At 39.7% G+C, this 22,501-nt stretch overlaps 1 protein-coding gene across 1 annotated transcript in view; it reads left to right on the forward strand.

Moving 5' to 3' along the window:
* The window catches only part of AGPAT5 (1-acylglycerol-3-phosphate O-acyltransferase 5), a 53,424-nt gene extending 38,664 nt beyond the window's left edge, over positions 1-14,760 (forward strand). The window contains exons 7-8 of the mRNA XM_054280556.1: positions 11,480-11,603; positions 13,265-14,760. Coding sequence (XP_054136531.1) covers positions 11,480-11,603; positions 13,265-13,490 — 350 coding nt within the window. The 3' untranslated portion in view covers positions 13,491-14,760. The remainder of the gene's footprint in view (positions 1-11,479; positions 11,604-13,264) is intronic.
* Positions 14,761-22,501: the final 7,741 nt, after the last annotated feature.

Below are 22,501 nucleotides of genomic sequence, written 5' to 3' on the forward strand. Positions count from 1 at the left end.
AGAACACTTTATGAATTACAGGGTGGAACATCATTGTCATTCTTTTGGGCTTTCCAGACTCAAAGTGACAGAAAAACAATTTCTGTTGTATGAGATCAAGATCATTTCACCATTTGTTATGCAGAAGTCCAGCAACTGGTCTGTCAGGAACATAACAAGAAATGAATTAGGCATAATTATGCATGTGACATTTTTTAGCATTATTTCTCTTTCACAGTGCTAAATTGAGTTATGCACACATGACAAGGACATCTTATTTCATATGAACATTTAATATTTGTGTCAGGGCTGGTTGAGAATTTTGTTTTTCATTCTCATCGGAATAAAATGGCAGTGCAATCCTGGTAATTTTTAAAAGATAAGGTTGACATGTCTTTTTCAATCCAGTAACACTGATGGAAATTTATTGCATGGAAAACAAACTTCTGATAAACACAACTTTACTTGAGGACTTTATTTCCCATACTATGACATTTCCCATGTGAATGAAATCTGAATTCCACACTGATACAGTGTTTCTTCAAATGCATTTTGCTTTCAGTTCTATAAATCTCAATTCTTCAGAAGAGCCTGTGCCATTTTAGGAAAAACCCATACTTACCTAGGACATCATCAGCTCTTGGCTGTTGTGTTCAGTAGTAAACAAAACGGATTAAAAAGAACTTTTTAGTGACTTAATTGTGACGAGTGCTAGCACACTTTGTCTGAGAAATTGTTAGCAAAATGTGAATGGGAAAAAATCTGAAGAAAGGGTGAATTGCTTTTTAAATTTTGTAGTATGCAACTTTTAGTCTAAGTAGTCTTTCTTAGCAAAATTCAATTTTTGAATTTTTTTTTTTAGGTCCAGCAATTTTAAATATACTCTTGACTTGCTCAATAGGATTAAAACACAGCTTAGTATAGGTTTCACCATAAGAACAATGAATGCCAAACATACCTGATATAACATGGTGCTATTTTAGAGCAGGCAAATTGTTGTAGCATATACTTCCAAATGTGTTGAGCTTTTTGTCACTACTTATGCATGTTAGTATTTTTTTGGCACTTTTCAGTGGCAAGTTTGTTTTAGAAGACATCAGATTTGATTAGTCCTCGACAGTGACTAAGACTAGATTAGCTTTACACAGGGATGTTGCTTTCTGCTGTTGCTTCACGTCCAGTTGTAACCAATGGATGGATTTTTTTCCTACCATTTGTTCATTCCCTTTACTACAAGTTTGGATGTTGGTACATTACATGGCAGCCTTTCCAAAGAATAGCAATTTCCCACAGATTTCTCCCCCCTCTCTACTCCTGAAGATGGCTTGTCCAGATCATTAATGCCAGAACACCATGGTCCTGCCTGGGGAGGACCAGGCTGCTAGGCACTATTTATTTGTGGTCATTAAAATAAGATGCTAATAATCATATGAGCACTGCAGCACAGCTGAAAGACATCCCAGGTACTGAAGTCTGGAAGAACTATTTAGAAGGGAAAAGGAGGACAAGAAACTTTTGAATTTGTTGATACTGCTTTACTACACTGTCATCAAGTGAAAAGCAGAAATAAGTTTGGGAAGAAAGGATGAGAATGTGGTTTTCCCCCCTTCTGAATAAATGTGCTAAACGTTCACATCCAGCTTTGTCTGGTGTTAAAAGGCAGGTCTCGTGGGACGTGGGAACTGTTATCATTCTTGCACCTGAAAGAGCATTATGTACACATCTACATCTTTATTATTCTGCCTGAAGGCTTTAGTGTAACCAGATGGTATTTATCTGGCCATTGTAGATGAAAGAGTGTGTGAAATAGCAGTATGTGACAATGATAAACACTGAATAAAAATAGCAAGTATATAGAGACTCTGTCTTAAAGAAGTCTGAGGAATTCTTGAGAGTTATTGACTCTGCTGTATATCAGTTCCAGAACAAACACTTTGAAAGCCTGTGTATGTGAGCATTTCTGAAAATCTGTACATCACTTTGATCAGTATAATTTGAGGAGGTCAGACTGGCCTAACTTCCCTCGGGGAAAGTACACTTTTCCAAAAGCTTGTACTTTTGTTAGGACCCAGTTAGACAGGGACTATAGAAAAGACAAGACTATAGAAAATAAACTGGAGAGATAGAAAACATTCTTTGTCTGGACTGTGGCACAAATTTGTTAACACCCATTGTCTCTCCAGGTCCAAAGAAGGATAACAAGCACATGGATACAGATGTAACCATCAAGGAAAGAATTAAAAAGCTAAATTATTAAGCTGATAAATATTAACAGAAGTATGAAACAGTCCAAAGGAAGTTTTATAGTTATGAAATTACTAATAATCTTTTCAGATCTGTGCTAGCTGTCATCTTCTATTGCATGGAAGAATATTGAAGAGTAAATGTCATTTGTTTTAGAGTAACCAAAGAAAGGATGTAGATTAGACCTTTCATACTGTAAGAATTGAACATTGTACTTCTGGTCAAAAACAACATGTCACCAAAGAGCAGCATCAGTTTATGGGAGTGTATGAAAGCCTTGATGTAGTTCATCAGAGAAAATGAAGGTCAGTCTGAGCATGAGTAGCACCTCTGCTTCTTTATCCATCTGAAACCAAGGACACAAAGATGTCAGCTGTGTTTGGAATTCCTGTAACTCAATTTCTTGTCTCCACCATCAGCCAATCTTGGATGCCTAAGGAAGAATGTAAGATTCGGGTGATCCTAAATGTGTCTAACTTTTCCCAAATCACAGACACCTGTGGGCACTGTGTCTGTGTTCTCACACCCCCTTGGTGGGGGTAAAGACCCTCTGCAACTCCTTCTGAGCCCCAGGCATGTGTTCTCTGATTGTAAACCAGATTATTGTGTATCTCAGTTATTCCCAAGCAGCTTTTACTGAAGGTAAGCATCTGTAGCTTCCCTTTGGGAATTTTCTATTTGAAAACAAATGGTCATCAGGAAACCTCTGCTACACAAGAGGCTCTTGAAAGTATTTACACTGGAGATTCATAAAATTACCCTGCACCCTGGACCTTGTGCACATGTGAGAGGAAGCATTCCACTCCCCAAGCAGCCATTTATTTACAAAGGCTCAAGGAACTCCTGATCTTTATGCAAAAGTGTATCTAAACCCTGAGGATAACAAAAACAACTTTAACTTCTTCACACCGTCAGATTTGGCCAAAAATATGTTGCTGCTTTGAGAGTCTGTGTTTATTTTTGGGGGTTTTATGCATCACAATCCTTTCCTTCTACTCTGTGGTGCTGTTCCCTGTTAGCAAAACAGACTGAAAGGAAGGCAAAAACATCAATGCTAGCAGCACTGGCATAGTTCCTAACAGATCCTGTTTTTTTGATATAGAGAACATAGTTTTGAACTGGTCCACTCCTTGCCTTTTTTCACTTCTGACACTTTAAAAATATTCCAGGAAAGACACAGATATCTCCTGAATTTGCTCACTTTTAGTTACCAGTGATGGGATACCCTTTCGATGTAATCCAGAGACCTAACCTGACCCAGGTTCTGTTCCTGACAGCCTATTGATCAAAACTGTTACACTTTTGTAGGAAACCTCCTGCTAACTCAGCCAACATACAATATTCACATATTGTTACAGAGCAGTACAAAGGCCAGACTGCATCTGTTAGAATAACACATTAAAGCCACTCAAAGATGGTTTCAGTGAGCTATAATGTGCAAGTTCTGTGAGTCTTCATCAGAGACCATCTTGGAAGAGCAAGATAACTTACAATGACACTGTGCTGCTCTCCATTGTTAATATCAGTGTAGCAAACTATAGATACCATTTTCTAAGATTTTTTAGATCTCAGCATCTTCAGGAAGATACAGGCAAATGATTATTTTACCCTTGAATTTTCAGGATTTGTAGATCTATAGTTCTTATCTGCCATCTTCAGGATTTATTTTACATATGTATATATAATTTTTTAAAGCTGTCATATCCTTTGTTCTGCTTCCCTTCTCCAAACTGAAGGGAAGCAGAACAAAGGATATAAAAATTTGCCTTTTTCATGTCTCCTTATTTGTAATGGAGGTACTTTGGTACTTTTCCTCCTTAAATGTTTTAGTTGGTCTTTTCTGTGGCCGTCTCTGAGTCCACTACTTCCTCCTTCGGATGCAGAGACCAGAACTACACACCATATTTAAAATGTGGATTCATAATCTTTATCTGTAGAGTGGCTCTCTTTGCCTTGTTCTTGATGTCCTTCCTCAAGCTGCCCAGTATTTGGGGGATTTGGAGTTGCTGCTGAGAGGATGATTTTCGGGAAGGGTCACCAACTCCCAGATTGTAACCAATTCCAAGTTAAGTGTCATGTAATCAGGGTTTCAGTTATTTTTTTCCCCCACGTTTGTTTACACTGAAGCTTGGCTGCCATATTTTTACCCTGTTTGTTCAGCTTTGAGGGCTTTTTGAAGTTCAGCCAACATTTGACTACCCAAAAGAGCTCGGGGTCTTCTGAAAGAGATGTGAAAAACTGGAGCATTCACAGTTTGCTCCCTTCTTCAACTCATCAGTCATGAGACAGAGTAAAACCAGTCCTGGCATCGATCCTGGAGGACCCCGGTGGCCAAGTCCTTTCCACCTCTAAGGCCTTCCATTTGCTTCCTCTCCTTTAAGCAGCTTTCAGTCTTTAAAACATCATTTCCTCTAATCCTGTGGCAGCTTAATTTTTTTAATAGCCTTCGATGTGGAACCCTGTCAGAAGCTTTATGAAAATTCAAAAATATCATGTCCAGTGAATCCCCTTTATCCACCTGGTCCTTGACACTGTTGTAGAAATCCAGCAAGTTGATGGGACAGGATTTCCCTTTACAGAATCCCCACCAAATCTTTTTCAACAGACTGTGATTATCTGTGTGATTTTGTTACAGACCTATTATCTTACCCAGTGATGTAAGACTCTGGTCTGTATTTTTGTACTTTCCAGCATCATCTCTAAAGTCCTCATTTGTAGAAGGGAAACTCTCAATTTTTCTGGCACAATGGCTGTTTGTGATGATAGGTTACACATCTTTGTTTTTAAATTCCACATTTGAGAGCTTCTGGATGAATGCTGTCTGGTCTTGGTGACTTCCTGACATCTGACTTGTTTATTTATATTTAGTCTAATATTTTCTGTCTGTTTACTTATTGATCTAGTTCCTTTGAATGATCTGGTACAAAGAATGCAGTGGGTGTAGGAATCAAACATTTTCAACAAGAAAGAATTATGCAAGCAGATATATGAGCTTCTCTTGCATGGGCTTATACTTGACTATGAGTGCTGCTCTTCACACTTTTGTCATCCAGCAGTCCTACCAGTGGCTTATCAAATTTATTGCTTTTAATATACTGAAAAAAGTTAAAATTTCCATTTTTCAAGTTCATTTTCAGTCCTCTTAAGTTTATGTTTACATTTGGCCTGAGTAGTTTTGTGGTTTTTCCTTGTTTGGATGAGCTTTCCATTCCTCAGAGGGGAGAAGAAGGTATGAGTATCATGGTAGCCTCCTTGATTTTCCCATTAAAGTCATACAGCTGGTTTTCAGACCCACACAGACTTTTCCTTTTGCAGTGTTACGCATCTTTTATGCAAGCTTCTATTACAAGTTTTTCTGGGGTTTGGTATTTGGTGAGTTTTTTAATAGCTTCTAGGTTGCCTTCTTTTGGACTGTATATTATAGGGTGTTTTGACACTTTGCCTTCCCTCCCATTGTGTACTTCCTTTAATTCATAGAATCATTAAAGTTGGAAAAAACTTCTAAGATCATGAAGTTCAACTTCAACCAAACACCACCCACACCCTCCAAGCCTTATCACAAAGTGCCATATCTGCTTATTTTTTGAACACTTCCAGGGATTACAAACTCACCACTTCCCTGGGCAAGCCTGTTCCAATGCGTGACCACTCTTTCAGTGAAGAAGGTTTTCCTAATATCCATCCAGCCTGAATTTCCTGTGTTGTGCCTTGGGGCCATTTCCCTTGCCCTGTCAATAGTTGCCTGGGAGAAGAGGCCAACCCCAAAGAATTCTGCATTTCTGTGCTGGATTCTTTCTCTACTGCTCTGAAATTAATTGTATTGTGGTTGCAGAGCAAGACCACACCAGGAACAGCATCTTTTCTTGTGGGTTTTCTAATTTACTAGTTCTTCCAGGAAATACTGTTTTTTCTTCTCTGATGTTTTTGTCCAATTGTTTGGGTCATCTTGGTTTGGGTTTATTAGGGATTTTTCTCCCTGCTTATCCTGCTGAAGTATCAATGCTGTTCAATAAAGGTAGCTGGAATCTCAGCCTCCTGCTATCATTCCTGAACTTGCAGGTCTCAGTCTGGTTTCACAGTTTCTGCTCACTATTATTAAGCTTACTTGGAAGTAATTTTATTATTTATCTTATATATATTCTAGTAGAATCTGGATTTTCTGTCCACAAGGACTTTATTGTGCTTTTGTCCCCTTATTATATAAAGCTATTATACTTCATATAATCTTTCATGCACAGCACCCTACCCTCACTTGTACATCCTTTTCTGTCATTCCTGGTAGTCTGCTAACACTGCCCACTCCTGCAAGCCCACCGGGATGCCTGTGTTACAGGAAGGAGTGATTTCTAGGTGCCAGTAATCCTTGTAATGACCTCATATTTAGGCTCCTCATGTTGGTACAGAGGCACTTCTGAATCTGCCCCCACAGCGAATTTAGCTACATCCACCTCGTGTTACATCCACCTGAACAAGTTGCTTTTTCTGACTTTCAGTCTTGCCCAACTGCCAGTAGAAACTGTCTCTGATTTTTCAGTTTTCATGGTCAGCACCTTGGCCTAATAATGATGCAAGTGCATCCCGTTTCTCACTTCAAAACATCCCCCATCTCCTGAGCTGTACCATCCTTACACTGTGCCCCTTGTGCACGGAGGGGCGCTCTGATCTCTGTGTGCATGTAAGTCCTTGCACAAGCATTCCTGAGAGCTCTGTTCCTCAAGTGCAGGCTTGTTTCCTGGCTGTGAGCTTCAGTCTGGGCTGCACAGCATCCCCTCCACACTTGCTGCATCCTCACTACTCGCAGGTACTCGCAGGTGCTGCTCCTCCGCTGCTGCCCGGGGCCACCAAGCTCCGCTGGCCCGGGATGTTTGCTTTCCTGTCTAGTGCTGCTTTGCTCTACTGCTGCTTTATTTTGTTAGAGCAAGTCGTGAAATAGTTTCCTGTCAGCTCAGCTTGGGATGATGGAAAGCATGAAGCTGAGAAACAACGCAGCACTTAAATTTATATTTGTTTTGCTGTTTGATTGTTAATTTGGTGTACAAAGTAAATGGAAGTGGAGAGATGGGATTTCTTTCTTTGAAGAGGACGTAGTTTACAAACTGCTTTGGTAGCTGAATACTGAAATCCAGACTAATGGAAGTTTAAGAAGTGGAGAAAGAATCTACAGTTTAGAGGAATGTCTCTGCTGGCTTTGCCTGTAAAACTATACAAACCACAATATACAATGTTCTCTTACTGAAGAGATGTATTTTTACACATTTGAAATGCTAGTTATTTAGAATAAATATACATTATTCAGATTTCTTTTTCCTGTGATATCACTATCAGTTTATCACAAATATTACTGAAATTATTAAAACAGAGAGACTTGAGGGCTCTCAAAGTAAACAGAAGGCCTCAGTTTGTCCGTTCTTAATTTTGAAGGACTTTGGCAACAATTACATTGCAGTGGAAGAGTCGGTGTAGGAGGTTGAAACCTGAGCTACTTTATTGCTGTCATATTTAAAGTGCATATAAAAATAGACTTCATTAGTAATTGAAAACTGGAATATCTGTTTAAGTGTAACACTGCTGTCACAACTTTCTTAAGGGACAAGGCAAATAATTTGGAGTGGTGGAATGAATTTATGTGGTTCAGAAGGGGAAGGTAGTCTGAGGCCAGTTGTTTGTCCCTTCTCATTTACAGAAAAATCTGTGTTTCGGAGCTTCTCTCCTCCCCCAGTTTCCCTGGTAATGCTAGTAATTCCAAAGAGAATTAATTGGCTTTTGAAGGTGAGCAGTTGAGAACTGGTAGAATTTTGTAGGAGCCCCAAATATTGGCTTGCAATTAAAAATTCCTTGGATTCAATTTATTTCCTGGAGTCTGTTGAACTTCATTTGTTAATTCCAGTGCTGCATTGGTCCCCCCTCTGAAGCCTTGTGTTAGTGTGAATCCTGTCTCACCGAAGGAGGGATAGAGTTCAGTATCACAGTTCAATAACAAAAAATGTTTAATCCACTTTATTACAATTTTCAATTCCTTCTTTCTGCTGTGCTTGGTCGCTAGAAGCATTATAAACATTCTGTGCTTGTATCTGTTATTTAGCCAGATAGAAGGTTTTATTAGGAAATTATGTCCCACACGAAAGCCAGTCCATTTGGCTCCCACACAAAAGTTGTTAGTGTTCATTTAACCCAAATTGTACAGGGTTCTTGACTAATGCTATCCCCAACATGTTTGCTTGTAATGTATGATGTGCATTTCTGTTTTGTCTCTTGAAGGAAAGTTCAGGCTTGCTTGTTCCTGCTGTTAATTATAACAAATTCTGGCAAGTTTAGGAATCTGAAAAGCTTGTCAGATGTTGGCCTTAAGGGCTAGTGTCCCTGAAGTTGGATGTAATTTGTGCATAATAAATTGCTTCAATAAGATTTTGTTTCTTAGCTTAATTACATAAGTCTTTTGGGAGTTAAGCTAATGTGAAATTAAGGGTCATGGGACCACCACAAACTTTTGGAGGTTATGGTGATAAAATCCAGATGTTTCTTCTCACAATCAACCTCCAAGATGTTGTCCTTATCCAATGGTGTTCTTATGTGATTGCTGTAACACTGTAGATTGGTTAGTTGCATTAAACACTGACATGAATTGGATAATTAAATACTAGTCAGATTACCTGACTTGGCTGACTGCATGCATTACAGTGTCATCTGCAGATGTCCTGAATACCCAGACTTTGGATAAAAGAACTTTGAATCAATGTGTGGGAATCATGACCTTCCCCAGGGTAGTACCTGAAGCAGCAGATCACACAGCCCTGAGTGAGGCTGAACTAAGTCAAACTCAAAAGGGAGGGTGAGGTTGTTGGAAAAAGCAGTGGGATTCATAAAAGGTAGGAAATAATGACAAAATTTAGGACCTTCACATATGGGGATTCAATTTAGAGTAGTTGAAGAAGACCAGGGTGGGAACTGGTAAGAATCAGCTTGCATTGGAACTTGGGCCGGAGGTGAAAGCCAGCAGCAGCACTTAGGTATTTGAGGGGGGGATTTTGTTCTCTAAGTAGAATTACAGAATTGCTACACTTCAGCTTTGGTGGGGGAAAGTGTTTCTTTTTAAATACTTATGTCTTGAGTTTTGATTGTTTTATAATTTTCCTTAATAATTTATAACAGAGTTATAAGTGACATCAGTAAGGACTTATTTGTTCCTATGCAGAACAGCCCATGTGCTCTGAAGCAAAAGAAACATACACTATACAATGCACAGAGTTTTTTAAGTATCTTTTGAAGCTCAATCTTCAGCTCTAACTGAATATGCATACCATAGATGCTTTGTATAGGACCTTATTACTTTTTCTGAAAAGACCAGATCATCTGGCTTCCAAGCATTTGTTTTCTAGATAGTTTTGCATATGATTAGAATGTTCCACTTAATAGGTAATGACTCAAAAGAGGATTTGTACATCATGAACATTATAAGCATTTAAGACATGGATAATACATCTGTCACTTTAAGATATTAATAGAATGCTTTTAGGTGCCCATATAGTCACTGACCTTCATGTAGTGGCCTGGATAGTATCTTTAGAGAAACAGCCCTGCAAAATCCCTTCTTCACATTAAAGCAAGAGAAAAAAAATTTCTTTCAGATAATATCGATTTCTTTGTGGTTAGTAAAAGCACTGCACATAAATCTGAAGGAAATGTCTACATGTGCCATCATTCCAGACTCCAGGTCCTTAACTTGCCATCTTATATACTTAACTGCCATCTAATAGCTGGGAGAAGGTTCTACCAGAAGCCTCTTGGCAAGAGCTGTTTGCTGCTCCATGGCCAAGAGGTAGACTCGTGCCTGGATGGAGCCCTCATCCAGCTCCCCAGCCGATGCTGCGGGGCAGTGTTCTCCCTTTGCGCTGTGGGCTCTGTGCACGACGTCCGGACACAGCCACGCAGCACCTTACAGATTTCTGCATCCAAGCGCCTCTAGACCTTAGAGATCTCTTTATCTCTTCTCCTTCCCTCCCCCTCTGCAAGTACACACACACATTTGCATGAACAGGCTTTTAAAATTCCTTAAGGCAATTTCTAGTATGTGATAAGGACTGTTTTTACAGCAGAGTCCTTACAAATCAATAATCCTTTAAAGATGAAAAACAAATGGGGGATATCTGCTTTGGCAGACAACAATAAAGATGTACATGCTGTAACAATTTATTTGCAGATTCATTCCTCCAGATACCCCTTACAGTTACAGGTCAAAGTCTTCTGTGCATCTGCACTGCTGTCCGAAAAATGTCAACAACCTAAAGAGACCACCCAGTCTGTGTTACATTTGTGCCTGTCTGTATTGTAGGAAGGCACTTCTGGTCTCTTTTCAAAATAGGATTCCTATCCAAATTTCTAAGGACTTCTATCCTCACATCATGCAAATCTCTGTCCAGGGCTACTGTGGTTACTGCCATACCCCTTGCTACTGATAAATGTGAATGGTTACCAATACACACTGTGCAGGATTTCACATTTACAACATGCAGTATATTACAGTAATCATGCCCAGTATTTTTACCACTTGTTAGTTGTAAGAAATCTCACAAGGCCATTTGAGTAATGGAGTTTTGTTTGTCCTTAATGCTTGCTTGGTAAGTTTGTCTAGGGATAAATTGAGGAAATGGCATTTGGGGGCAGGGGGGAGGCAATAGGGCTGTCTCAGGCTTTGTGAGACAGAAAAAAAAAAGGAAGGGATACAATATAGAGAGCAGCATTTTGTTCTAAGTCTTTTATCCTATTACACTTTTTAATTACAGATTATTGCTTAAACTGAGGCATACTTTCTCTTGGAGATGCTTTGGGAAATCACTATAATTCAAATTTTGTCATTCAGCAGCAAACAAAATTTAGATTTTAAAAAGGACAAGCAAGGAGGATTACTAACTTTAAACAAAATTGCAGGATTGATGACATCAAAGTTACTGTATCTGACACTATTGAGTGACTAGATTGCTGCTAAGTAGAGGGTAATATTTTCAAGCACAGCCTTTTACAGTTAACAAGGTGCATATTTGGACAGTTCTTCCATGCTGTGCATGATAGTGGTCCACCATTTCAAGTGTGAGGCCAGATGGTTTCTAAGTTCAGTGAAGTGCTCAGGATCAAAACATAAGGAGGGAAGGTTTTTGAGCACTGAAGTTAGGCTTCCAAGGCACTTACAGTCAGATTTTTTTGGTGTATTTATAACTCAGTGTTTTTGTAACTCAGTCATGTTGTTTTGCTCTCTTCTTAGAGTTTCTTTGTAAGGAATGCCCAAGAGTTCATATTTTCATTGACCGAATTGATCTGAAGGACATTCCAGAAGAGCAGATGTATATGAGGAGGTGGCTTCATGAGCGTTTTGAAATAAAGGATAAGTGAGTAGAAATACAGAGAACTTTCTATTTCAAGACTCTGTCTTATTGCTTTTATACTAATAAATATACCCATGATTTCTGTGTTCCAAGTGGTGCCTGCTATAGGGCTCTCTGAAAAGGGGTGATGTTGGTACTCCTGTTAATGTACTATAATACAATATAATATGGCCTTGTGGTTAAACCTTTTGCTGAGAAGGTTGGGATTCCTCAGGTTTTGTCCTTCTTTAGATTGAAGAAGTGTGAGTCCATGTTCCAGGCAAGACTCACTCATCTGAATACTCTCCATTCATCTTCTTGTAGTTAAGTCCTGTGCAGGAATGTAAGATGCCTGTGGTAGGCAAGCAAGAAAAAGCAGTGTGATTCTGCCCTTGTAATCAGTGTTAAGTTGGAGTGATAGAGGGGCAGGTCTTGATCTAATCTCTTCTGCCCAAATTGTTTACAAATCTTTCATCCAGACCGCGACTGGATAAAAACACAGTTAACCCCAAAATTCCTACCTTCACTGGGGAAACAAGGTGAAGTAGAAGTTTCATTTGTCCATTTTTGAATTGTGGCAGAAGTTAAGTGCCTGGCTTCCTCCAACATCTCCAGATAAGGTCACTAGTGAGTATATGCAGCAGATCCTGGGGTACCTTGTTCTGCAGAAGGACTTTGTGTCTAAATGTAGGATTTAAGTTTTCTTTGAGAGATGATGGTTTAATTTGCCAGATCTGAAGTCCTGCTTAAGGGAGGTGAATCTGTTTACTTTCTAAATCCTTGAATACTTTGAGTGAGACAGAAATTTCCCTGGTTCTTTAATATTGTTCTGCCAGTCTCACACTCCATGGAAGTAAAAAATGTATTCATTTCTCCTGAGAACTTTGAATTCATGAAGTTAACATGACTATCTGTAAACATGACATTGTTACTAAAGTGTCTTAGACATTTAGGATCACTACTTTTGAAAAGTAGAAAGTCTGAATTTAATTTAAATAGACAAGGAGCTGATACATAAAATAAAAGGCTGTCCAATGTGTCCCTTTAGTTATCTAGTGAAAGGGAACAAAACTGAATCATCCATGTGTCATTGTAAGCTCCTGTTCATTGGAACATCTTGCCTGGGACCAAATAGTCTGTCAGGCAAATTTAGAGATAGTTAAAACCTCAGAATTTCCAGATCCGTTTATTACTGTTTTTAAAAACTAGGAGGAAAAAGGTTACTACTAAGCCAGTAATGCAGCATCTTGCTCTTGCATGTTTATCTTCCAATATATTCAGTGTGTTGGGTGTCCTTGTTATTTATTAATTTATTTTATGAAGATACTTCCTCCTCCTTTGGTGCTCAGTGTATTGTCATACAATATTGTACAATGCTCTGGACTTTTTTGCTAAATGCTGAATGAAATCAATTCTTGTCAACTTTTATATTCACTGTTGCGGTTGGTCCACAAGGAAAATATGAAATATGGCCTTAATGCTTCCAAGGGTTCAGGCTGAGTATTTTGACATGCATCATATTTGTAAGGTGTACTTATTGTTTGAACTTGTTACAGAGGAGCTGCTACATATTATGAGGTCATTTACTAAAAATGTTTGGTTAGAAGCAGTTACTGGTTGAAAGTAAGTTTGTGTAAAATGTCTTACTGTCTGACTCTGACCATCTCCTTTTTCTCTGCTTATAGGTTACTAATAGAATTTTATGATGCAAAGGATTCTAAAAGAAGAAATAAGTTCCCTGGGAAAAGTGTTCATTCCAAACTAAGCCTCAAGAAAACTTTGCCATCTTTGCTGTTTTTAGGTGGCCTGACTGCTAGTATGCTTCTGACAGAATCAGGAAGGAAACTATATGTAAAAACATGGATATATGGAACTTTAATTGGCTGCCTGTGGGTTAGCATTAAACCATAAGCAGATGTTAGTCTCCAATCAGTGAAATGTGCAGTCTTTTCTTGCACATTACACCAAATTTTTTCCTGACTTTATAGAAAAAAAGTGTAAATAAAGCCTTATTGATCGAATATTGGAAATAATAGATTTTGTGACTTAAGCCTCTGTGTGGTTGGTCTGGGGAAAATAAATGTAGATTTTCAAATTTGCTACTGATTTTTGCTGGAATAATGACAGATAAACCGAGTCATATGATAAATTGCTTTCCCCATGAGCTAACATCTATCTCTCTCTGCAGATTTGAAAAAGTATGAGTTATGCATAAGGGTGTCTTATGTGGACCTGTGAATGTATTTACAGAGATTAATTTAGGGTATATATTTATTCTTCTGATATTCATGTCAAATTTTTGTTACTCTTTGGTGCATTACAGCAGCTCAGTTGCATCTATCCCAGCTGTATCGCAACTAAAATCAAAATTTTCCTTTTTTCTTTCTTATTTTTACTCTTCAGTTTTCACTAAATACTGTGTTCTTTAAAAGGGACTGTGTAAGCTGGCAAATCATGAGATGTTACTAGAAGCAGCATAAAATGTTCCTGAGAACTACTGTTCATGGGGAAGAAGCTCTGTTTATCTAGTGCATGACTTTTGATTATATTGCAGTATTAGGTGATTGTTTTACATATGCAAAACATTAAATGGTACCGAACAAACGGCTTCTTTTGCGCACCTCACATTTGTGCATAAAAGGAATGTGTGCAGTGTAAGGAAATGTGAAGTTTTTGTTTCTGGCCAGAACCCCTGTAGCCTCCCTTGTGTCTGCATTACCCCTCTCACCACGAGCATTCAGCTGAGCTCACACTCCTCCTCCACGTGTATGTGCCATAAGCAGAAGTTTCCCATTACCTCACGATTTTCTGGAAGCAAACCTTGTTGTTTGAGAAGTGCATGGAATCACTGTAACAAGGAACCTTCAGGTGTTCCTGGTAAATCTGGAGCGTGTGCCTTTCCCACTGACCTGATCTAGCCTGGTGTTCCACAGGCTAGCAGTCATCTCTGTGCTGTAGTATCCCACTAGATTTGAGTCATTCTAGGCCATGCAGACTGCACTTAGGTTGAAATTATGGGGTTGATATATATGGTTTGCACAGTAGATAATCATCAATGAAACGCATATCTTATCAGTATTTCACCTGCTTGAAAATATACTTTAAAAAGCAAAATCAACAAACTCTATGAAAGTCTGAGATTCCCAAGGCTGGTATCGTTGCTGGGGAAAGCCATTTCCTGATTCTATATATACACCAATGGGGTAGGAAAGAAGATGTATTTTATCTTCTTCCATTAGGGAATTGGACTCCTGTATCAAAATTTAAAAACTAGAGAATATTTTTATATCACACTTGCAAGCTTTAAATGTGCATCTTTTTCTAGCTTCAGTATGATTTGTCTTGCTTTAGAGTCCATTGTTAGAGTTAAACATCTCTTAAAATTATATCTCAGTTTTTCAGATTCCACCATTGCCAGTTGATTAAAGGTTTTACTGTGTGGGGTTGTTTTTGGTTTTGTTTTTGTTTTCAACAGAGTATTACAGAGGAATTACAGTTCCACCTTAAAATCATTCAGTACAGCTTTCAGTTTGCAGTTCTGTGTCCTTCCATAATGGATTTTGTCACTGGAGTTATTTATATCGGTGATTGATTCAGGATATGTTGATGAACCATTTTAAAAACAATGACTGGGAACAATGTTGAAAAACAGTATTGTTATGAGGCTGTGAAAAAAAAAAAAAAAAAAAGCCATTTTATGTAACAGCCAAATGTGCTTACATGTAGTTCTTCCTATTCTCAGCTGACTGTTACCAGTGGGTATAATGAGAAGGCAACGTTCCTATGTTAGTGTGAGTTTTTTCAGTCATGGAATGAAATTTTATTCTGACATGGCTAAATTTCTTTGTAACAGCTAAGAATAACATTTAATTATACATCAAAAATAAATGCAAAATGCTTAATTCATTTGTAGGAAAATAACTGCTATTTTGGAGAGCCTAATTACATGAAATATTGGATCTCTCTTGCTGTTTAAGTACCAGGAATATAATTGACACAGTGCAGCAAACAAACAGGATGTTTATTTTGAACTTCATTCTCTATGTTAATCTTTTTTTTTTCCTTGCCATTAATTTATAAAGTCTTGAAACTGTAATTTGCTGACGTATTTGGCATTGGGAGTATCACATGCTATTTCTAAATATGCACTGATATTAACTTGAAATATTTCTTCATTAAAATAAGAAGAGCCAATGCTCATTCAACTTTTCTGTCCTGTCTGCTTGTTCAATTTTTTCTGCACTTTCATGTTTATAATTGGGAGCTGTTTAAACAAAGGCTACAAGTGTGGTTTTAAGTCCCCGATGGAAGGACTTGTATGAGAAGCAGTCAACTGAAAGAAAACAACTTTGTCTTTTTTCCCATGCAGCCAGAAATGTGTTGGAATTGATCTGTGCTTGTTCCAATGCAACACACCACCAGGTCAGTCGAGTGGCAATAGCTTTAATCCCTTGAGCACGTGCATCATTTGCTGCTCATTAATGAGGTTCATTAGTGTGCAGGACCAGCTTCTGCCCAGGAATTGGCCTCAGTGGCAACAGGCCCTGGCCTGACAGCACTGGCAGAGGGTGGACAGACCCAGGGGCAGGGAAGAAGTACTGCAAACAAATACCTGAAGCATATCTTGGTAGCAATGCCACCAAAGTTGTAGTGATGTGTTAAATCTCAGAAGGACCTTTATGTTCAAAAACTGCCTTTGCCAGCTGTATCAGTGCCTCTGATAAGAGCTGTTTCCCTCCCACAAATACCACTCTGTTCATATGCACAAGCTGTGTGTAAAACTTGCAAGACCACTAAATGCTAGTTCTACAATGAAATCCTTGTGTTTACTTTGGGGGAAGAATTCAGCTGAGCAAGCATTAACTTACGTGATGGAGAGCACAAAAAGTGAAGTGACAAAACATTGCATGATACTGGAGTGAAGAAATGACTGAGGAGGACACGAGGGCTCCACCCAGATGCAATCCTTTGCTAACTCCTCTGAAGCATTTTGCTGTAATACTTGTTTTTTCTCCTTTCAGTCAAATATAGAATACCTGTAAAACTTCCTTTAGTACTTAAAAGTTGGCCCCTGATTGTTTTGGCATTTTAGCTTGCAGAGAATGTTTATACTTACTTCAAGGGAGAGAGAGGTAACTGTTTTGTGTTTGGATAATGAAGAGGACCATGAGAAAGTTTGGGATTTTTGGCTTAGTGTTAAAAGTGAAAAAAGATACTTTTCCCATACCCACCTCCAAATAAAAAAACATTTAATGACAGAAATTTCAAATATTCAATAGAAAACCAGCTAACAGGTTCAAGATCTTGGCACCTGCTTTATAAATGCTTTTCCATTCTAAATATGGGAACCAGGGTTTGGTTCTAACCTGCAATTCTAGGTCACTTTTTAGCACAGTGGCTCTGGTGGCTGGGCTTGGAGCAAACACAGTGGGGTTTCTCTTATCATTTTCATGCCTGTCTCATCAGTTTGGAGCTCTGTGGTCCCAGTGAAGTGTGCTGCCCAATTTGCTGGGCAAAAGACAAAAGAAGAAATTGTTACTTTAGTTTGTATAATAGCAAAAGTCACACAAGCAAAACACATCATGTTCTGAGAAGGAAAAGGAACAATAATCTGAAACAAATATTAGAAACATCAGCTCTAGTCAGGCATGACCACATCTGAGTGATTCCAGGGAAAATTTGTTTCCTGTGTGAGGACCAGTTTCCCTGTCAGTGTGGTGAATATTTCCCCTGTCAGTGTGGTGAATATTTCTCCCACCTGTCCAGTTTCAGTCCCAGATCTGCAGCCTTACTCTGGGCTGACTGCAGTCCCTTTTTTCTAATAAGTCCTTCAATACTTTTCAGACTGATGCAAATCTTGTGTTTCCTTCATTCTTCTGGAACTGAAGGATTCCCCTATTTGTTTTCAGCCTGATAAACTGCTGACTGACCACTGCCACCCACGTCCTTCTAATATGTTCTCCTTTAGAGGACTGACATGTGGTGGGCAGAGGCCAGTGGAAAGGCAGGGGTCTGTTGCTGTTGCGCTGGAAGGAGGTGTTGCTGTTGAAAGAAGGTGTGTTGAGCTCTGAGCTGCTTGGGCTAGTGGAACATGTCCCTGCCCGTGGTAGGTGGCTTGGCACTAGATGGTCTTTAAGGTCCCTTCCAACCAAACTACTCTGTCAAGTCTATCCTGGACATCTGAGATGGATCTCCCTCTCTCCTGCCTGTGCCAGAGCCTGCTCCTTCACTGACTGGCACCTGGCATGGCTTTGAGTAAAGGCAAAGGCCAGGCAATGCCCTGAAAAACAGCGACTTGTTTCTGGGTCATATTTGTGATGTGAAAGCTCCATTAGTTAGGCTTGTACAAACTATTCCATAGCCTTTTATCTTCGGTGGGAACTCTGTTTTTGAAGGACATTTTGATGCCTTTGTTTGTATTCCCTGTGTGACTAATTCAAACCAGAGCCATTTCAACCTGTTTGCCTGACAGGCCCAGAGAACCTAGAGAGGATGCAGATGTTCAGGGGCAGAAGTTGCTGCCAGTTTTCTGTCTGTGCAGTGACAGAGCTGCTGATCAGAACTGTTGGGCTCCCCACAAAACCTCTGCAGAAAATAAGCCCCTCAAATCCCAGTCCCACCATCACAGCCCGTGAGAGGCATCACCATGGGCTGCCAGTACAACCAGTTTCGGAGTGGTAGGTCCTAAAAGCCACTTGGCTTGTTGGCAAAGTATCCAGGATGTGGTGTTCTCACTGTAGGGTAGGCTGGGCTTCATTGGTGCTTTGAAGCATGGATGAGCAACGAGTTGCAGAATTATGCCTACTTTAGGGCATCAAAGCCCTAAGTATCTCACTGGGATGAGAAATAGGAGATACAGCCTCAACAACTCCTGGCCTGAGGAAGACCAGAGATATTTTTCTTTTCCCACAATTCCATGCCCTCAAGGAGTTCCCAGTGCTGCTTTTCACCTGGCTAGGTTGGAAAAGATTTGAAGATTTATAGCACCAGCATGACTGCCTGATGCCAAAGGCATTGGCTGGGTACATGGATATCTGCACTCAGCTTTGGTCCTAGGACATTTCTGAACTGCCCTAGGAACAAGGTGGAACCAGAGATGGCCCATGGCTCACACCAGTCTGCAGGCAGAGGTTACAGAGAAAGGAACAGGAGAAGGGTTCCACCCTAAAGTGCCAAATTTTTGAAGTGCCTTTCCATGTTAGAAATGAGTCCAGTGCACCATGGGCACCAGCAGAACTTGTCACCACTACACTTGTTGGGTCCCACACTCCACACCAAGACCCTCTTTCCCTGTCTTCTTCAGAGGCACTCACAAAGGCTGAAATTGTCAAAGCAGTTTTGAATTTCTGGATATAACCAGACCCTGGCTTTATTCAGCTCTGCAACTATTTCATCCAGTTGGGATCACAAGGAAAACAGAATTTAATTTCCAGTTGGCCAAGATGGGAGAGTTGACACTGTAATGATCCCAAAAAGTATCAAATGCTGCACAACATCATTAAGCACAAATAGAACATGCAGATTTCTCAAGGCTGAAACCTGAACTGGAGGTATTAAGTTAAATTGCTTTTCATGCTGTATGCATTACAGTCACTGCTTAAGGCTGTCACGGTTTAGCAGGCATTTGCATCTCCTATAGTGTCCTATTGCACTTTTAGCAGAAACACTATAGGTCCATAAAATGGCATTGCCTTTAAGCTAGTTTGCACCCAAGTCTTTTAAAGTCTTTCATGATAAACAGGCTATAAAAATTTTACCTTAATCTGTATAATCTATGAGTATTTTTTGGCTTCTATAAACTAAGAAGTCTTCACTTTTTGTCTCACAAGGTATAAAAAAAGTTGGTTTGACATCAGGATGCTTTAATAAATTCCTGTTTATCACAAAGGATTGCATTAGTATGGTCACATACTGAGAGATGTTAAAAAGACTTTAAAAACACACACTGTTTTTATAGCCAGGGGAGATAATTCAAAATGCAGAAATACTTCTTTCGGGAATCCCACACTTGACCAGGACTTGGTTGTAGTCATAGGTGAATAACCTGGTTCACACAGCTGTTTAAAGACAAAGAAATAGAAGTTCTCTGGGAGATGGAGAAATGGTAATTTTATTGTCCAGAAAAGGAAAGGTATTCCAAAGAGCTGACAAATAATTCTGCATAACCCATAGTAGTTCTGTTGGCACAGGATATGGTATTGTTTTCTAAGTTTAAACAGTAATGAGAGATTGTGCGTACGTATCCTGATACTTTCAATTGTATTCCTGACAAAATCACAAGAGATTCAAGAAGTCTCAGTGCTTAGAACACATCCCCTTTTGCACTGCAGGGTTGGAAATGCCAAGTGGCTGCTGTCACTAGCTCATCCTGTGTTTCCCTTTGGAATGCTGGCCGCTGCTTTCAGAGCCTGTTTAAAACTAACAATCCTTCTTGGCAGCACAAACACGTGTGAAAGCAGAGGTGTGAACTGGGACACGTCCCATCACCAAGGACGGGGCACTGCAATAAAGCCTGGGCAACCCATCAGTTGGCCCTGCAGAAGCCAGGAATGGGAGCTCAGGCCAGCACAGAGCTGCAGCCACCGTGAGACAAGCACGTGCCTGTTTGAAGAGCGAGTCTCAGCACAAGGGTGGGCACTGGCAGCACCGCAGGCCTTACAGCACGTGCCACACCAGGCTCAGCTGAAGTAAACAGAGACTTCATTTTCCTTTTTTAATAGTAGAACAAATTTGAAGTTTAAGAAAAAAAAAGTCCTTTCCAAATTATATGGCATCCCGGAAAGGAAGGAGTACTCCTGAACCCTCCAAGTTTGGAGTAATTTTGGGATCAAATGATGCTGCAGAATAATTGAATAAAGGTCTGCCAGGCTGCAAGTTCTCATCCCTCTCTTATTTCTCAGCTCAGGTCAAATCTTGCCACATGCAGTTATAAGCTTCCCTTATTCCTTAGGTTCCTGACCTAAATTACGCCTAGTTTGCAGAAGAATTTAGGATTTGCAGCTGCTGGAGAAGGCAACACATAATGAACATGCACACATCACTATACCTGGTACAATGTACTTCTTGGATTGAATAATCAGGAAATACTTCTAGACTCTGGTTTTCTGTTTGTAATATGATGGCAGGGCTGTTCCTTGAATTTTAAAGGTGTTCAAAAAATGCTTTATTTTGTGAAGTTTTGGCACTTTTTTTTATAATATTCATCATGAGAGTATCAGAAAGAAATACATTATTCTGTCTTCATAGCCAGGCTTATTTACCAAGGAGTCAGTAATGGATGGGAAGACCATCTGAGTGAGCTCAAGTGTTCTTAAATGAGCTCAGAATAACATGCAAAGAGGCCAAAATGAAATCCTTCACATCCTTTTCCCACACACCACTTCCCAGTTGCCTCCATGCTTTGCTGTGCTTTAGTCTCCTCTCCATCCCCTGATTCCCACCTCAGTGTTCACAGACTTCAGGTTCCTCCAGTTCTCTGCCAGGATTCCCTTTGTCTGTTCCAAGTCTACTTTTCCAAATTATCTCCTCTTGCATGTCTTACCTCCACTGAATGTAGTTCAACTGATGTCCTTCATGTAGACTGGAAACAAGCAGTTAAAAAATAAAAACAACCTGAAAATCTGTACCTTCAAGTATCTGGATTTAAAGCTGCTTTGGCCTGAAGCAGTTAGGAAATGCAAGTTCTAGGGAAGTCCCACTCCAAGTCCTGGAGCATGTCCCATGCTCATGAACTCACTAGAGAACAAAGCCTGCAATCTCTGGCTGGCCTCTGGCAAGCACATGTGAACTGCAGCTGGCTTGGTTTTTATCCAAGGCTCTATGAATTGGCCAAATTTTCACTGAGAGTATAAAAAGTCCATCTCAACAGCAAGGTTAAATTTTGTCCACTTCCAAGTCCCTCTTCCAGTAAGAAAAAAAAGCACCACTGCTTTTCAAGGATTTCCAGAGTACTAGGAGGGGAAAGTGGTTTTTTGTTTGGCTTCAATCTGGCCATGATTAGGTTAAGAATAAAAGGTGCTCTCAGAAATATGAGCTATTTTGGCTGAAACTTTGAAGAAAATCCAGCTTTCAACACACACCTGGCAAGCAAAGTGTGGCTAAATATTTGCTAACTGGGCAAAAGTAAGCAATAATAAAAAAATATATATAAATGATAAATAATCCCAGAATTTAAAAGGCAAGATGCATTGGGCAGTCCAAAATTTGGGTTGCACCATCAGCCATCCATGTAGCTTGCATCTTTCCCTCCCTCAGCCTCAAACTCTGAGAAAATTTGGATTCAAGGATCGATGTGGGATTGGTTGTGGTTTGGATCAGTCTTTGTTTTTAACTTGATGTCTTCAGTGAATCCATTTTATGGCTGCACATATCTCAGATTTGCTTTCCATGTAATGAAGTTTGGCTACTTGAGCCAAACCCAGTAATATGCCTAGGAAGATTGGCTATAAAAATGAGGTTACAAGGGTTTAACTAAACCAAAGGGCTGAAGCAGAGAGTAGCTAAGTCATGTGCAGAATATCTGAGTGCTTTGCTTCCTCATGTAAGCAAATACTGTGTTTTGTTCACTGGGTATCAGTTTCTAACACTGTTCCTGAGTGTACCTTTATCATCCAGCACTGATGAGTCTCCAGTGCTTGGAATCAGTCCTGCCACCCAGGTGGGGTCAGTGTTGCTGTAACCAAACTGGCTGGCTGATATTACTAACTTCTGCCTCGAAGAATTTTGACAATTTGATTATGAAGTGCATTAGAAACATGAGACTTAAGGCTGAAGGAAAGAATGCAGGCTTTAATTGAAAAGAGAAGCGATTCCTGTCATGAAGAGCACCCTACAGCACACAGCTCTTCGGTCATACAGTATGCCAGTACTACATGTTAGCAATAGCCACATGCCTTGGATGTTCAGGCTCATGGGGTTCATTC

This window comes from Melozone crissalis, unplaced genomic scaffold (genome assembly GCF_028551555.1).
Source record: "Melozone crissalis strain CALT ecotype California unplaced genomic scaffold, PUWL_Pcris_2 ptg000027l_1, whole genome shotgun sequence".
Taxonomy (NCBI): domain Eukaryota; kingdom Metazoa; phylum Chordata; class Aves; order Passeriformes; family Passerellidae; genus Melozone; species Melozone crissalis.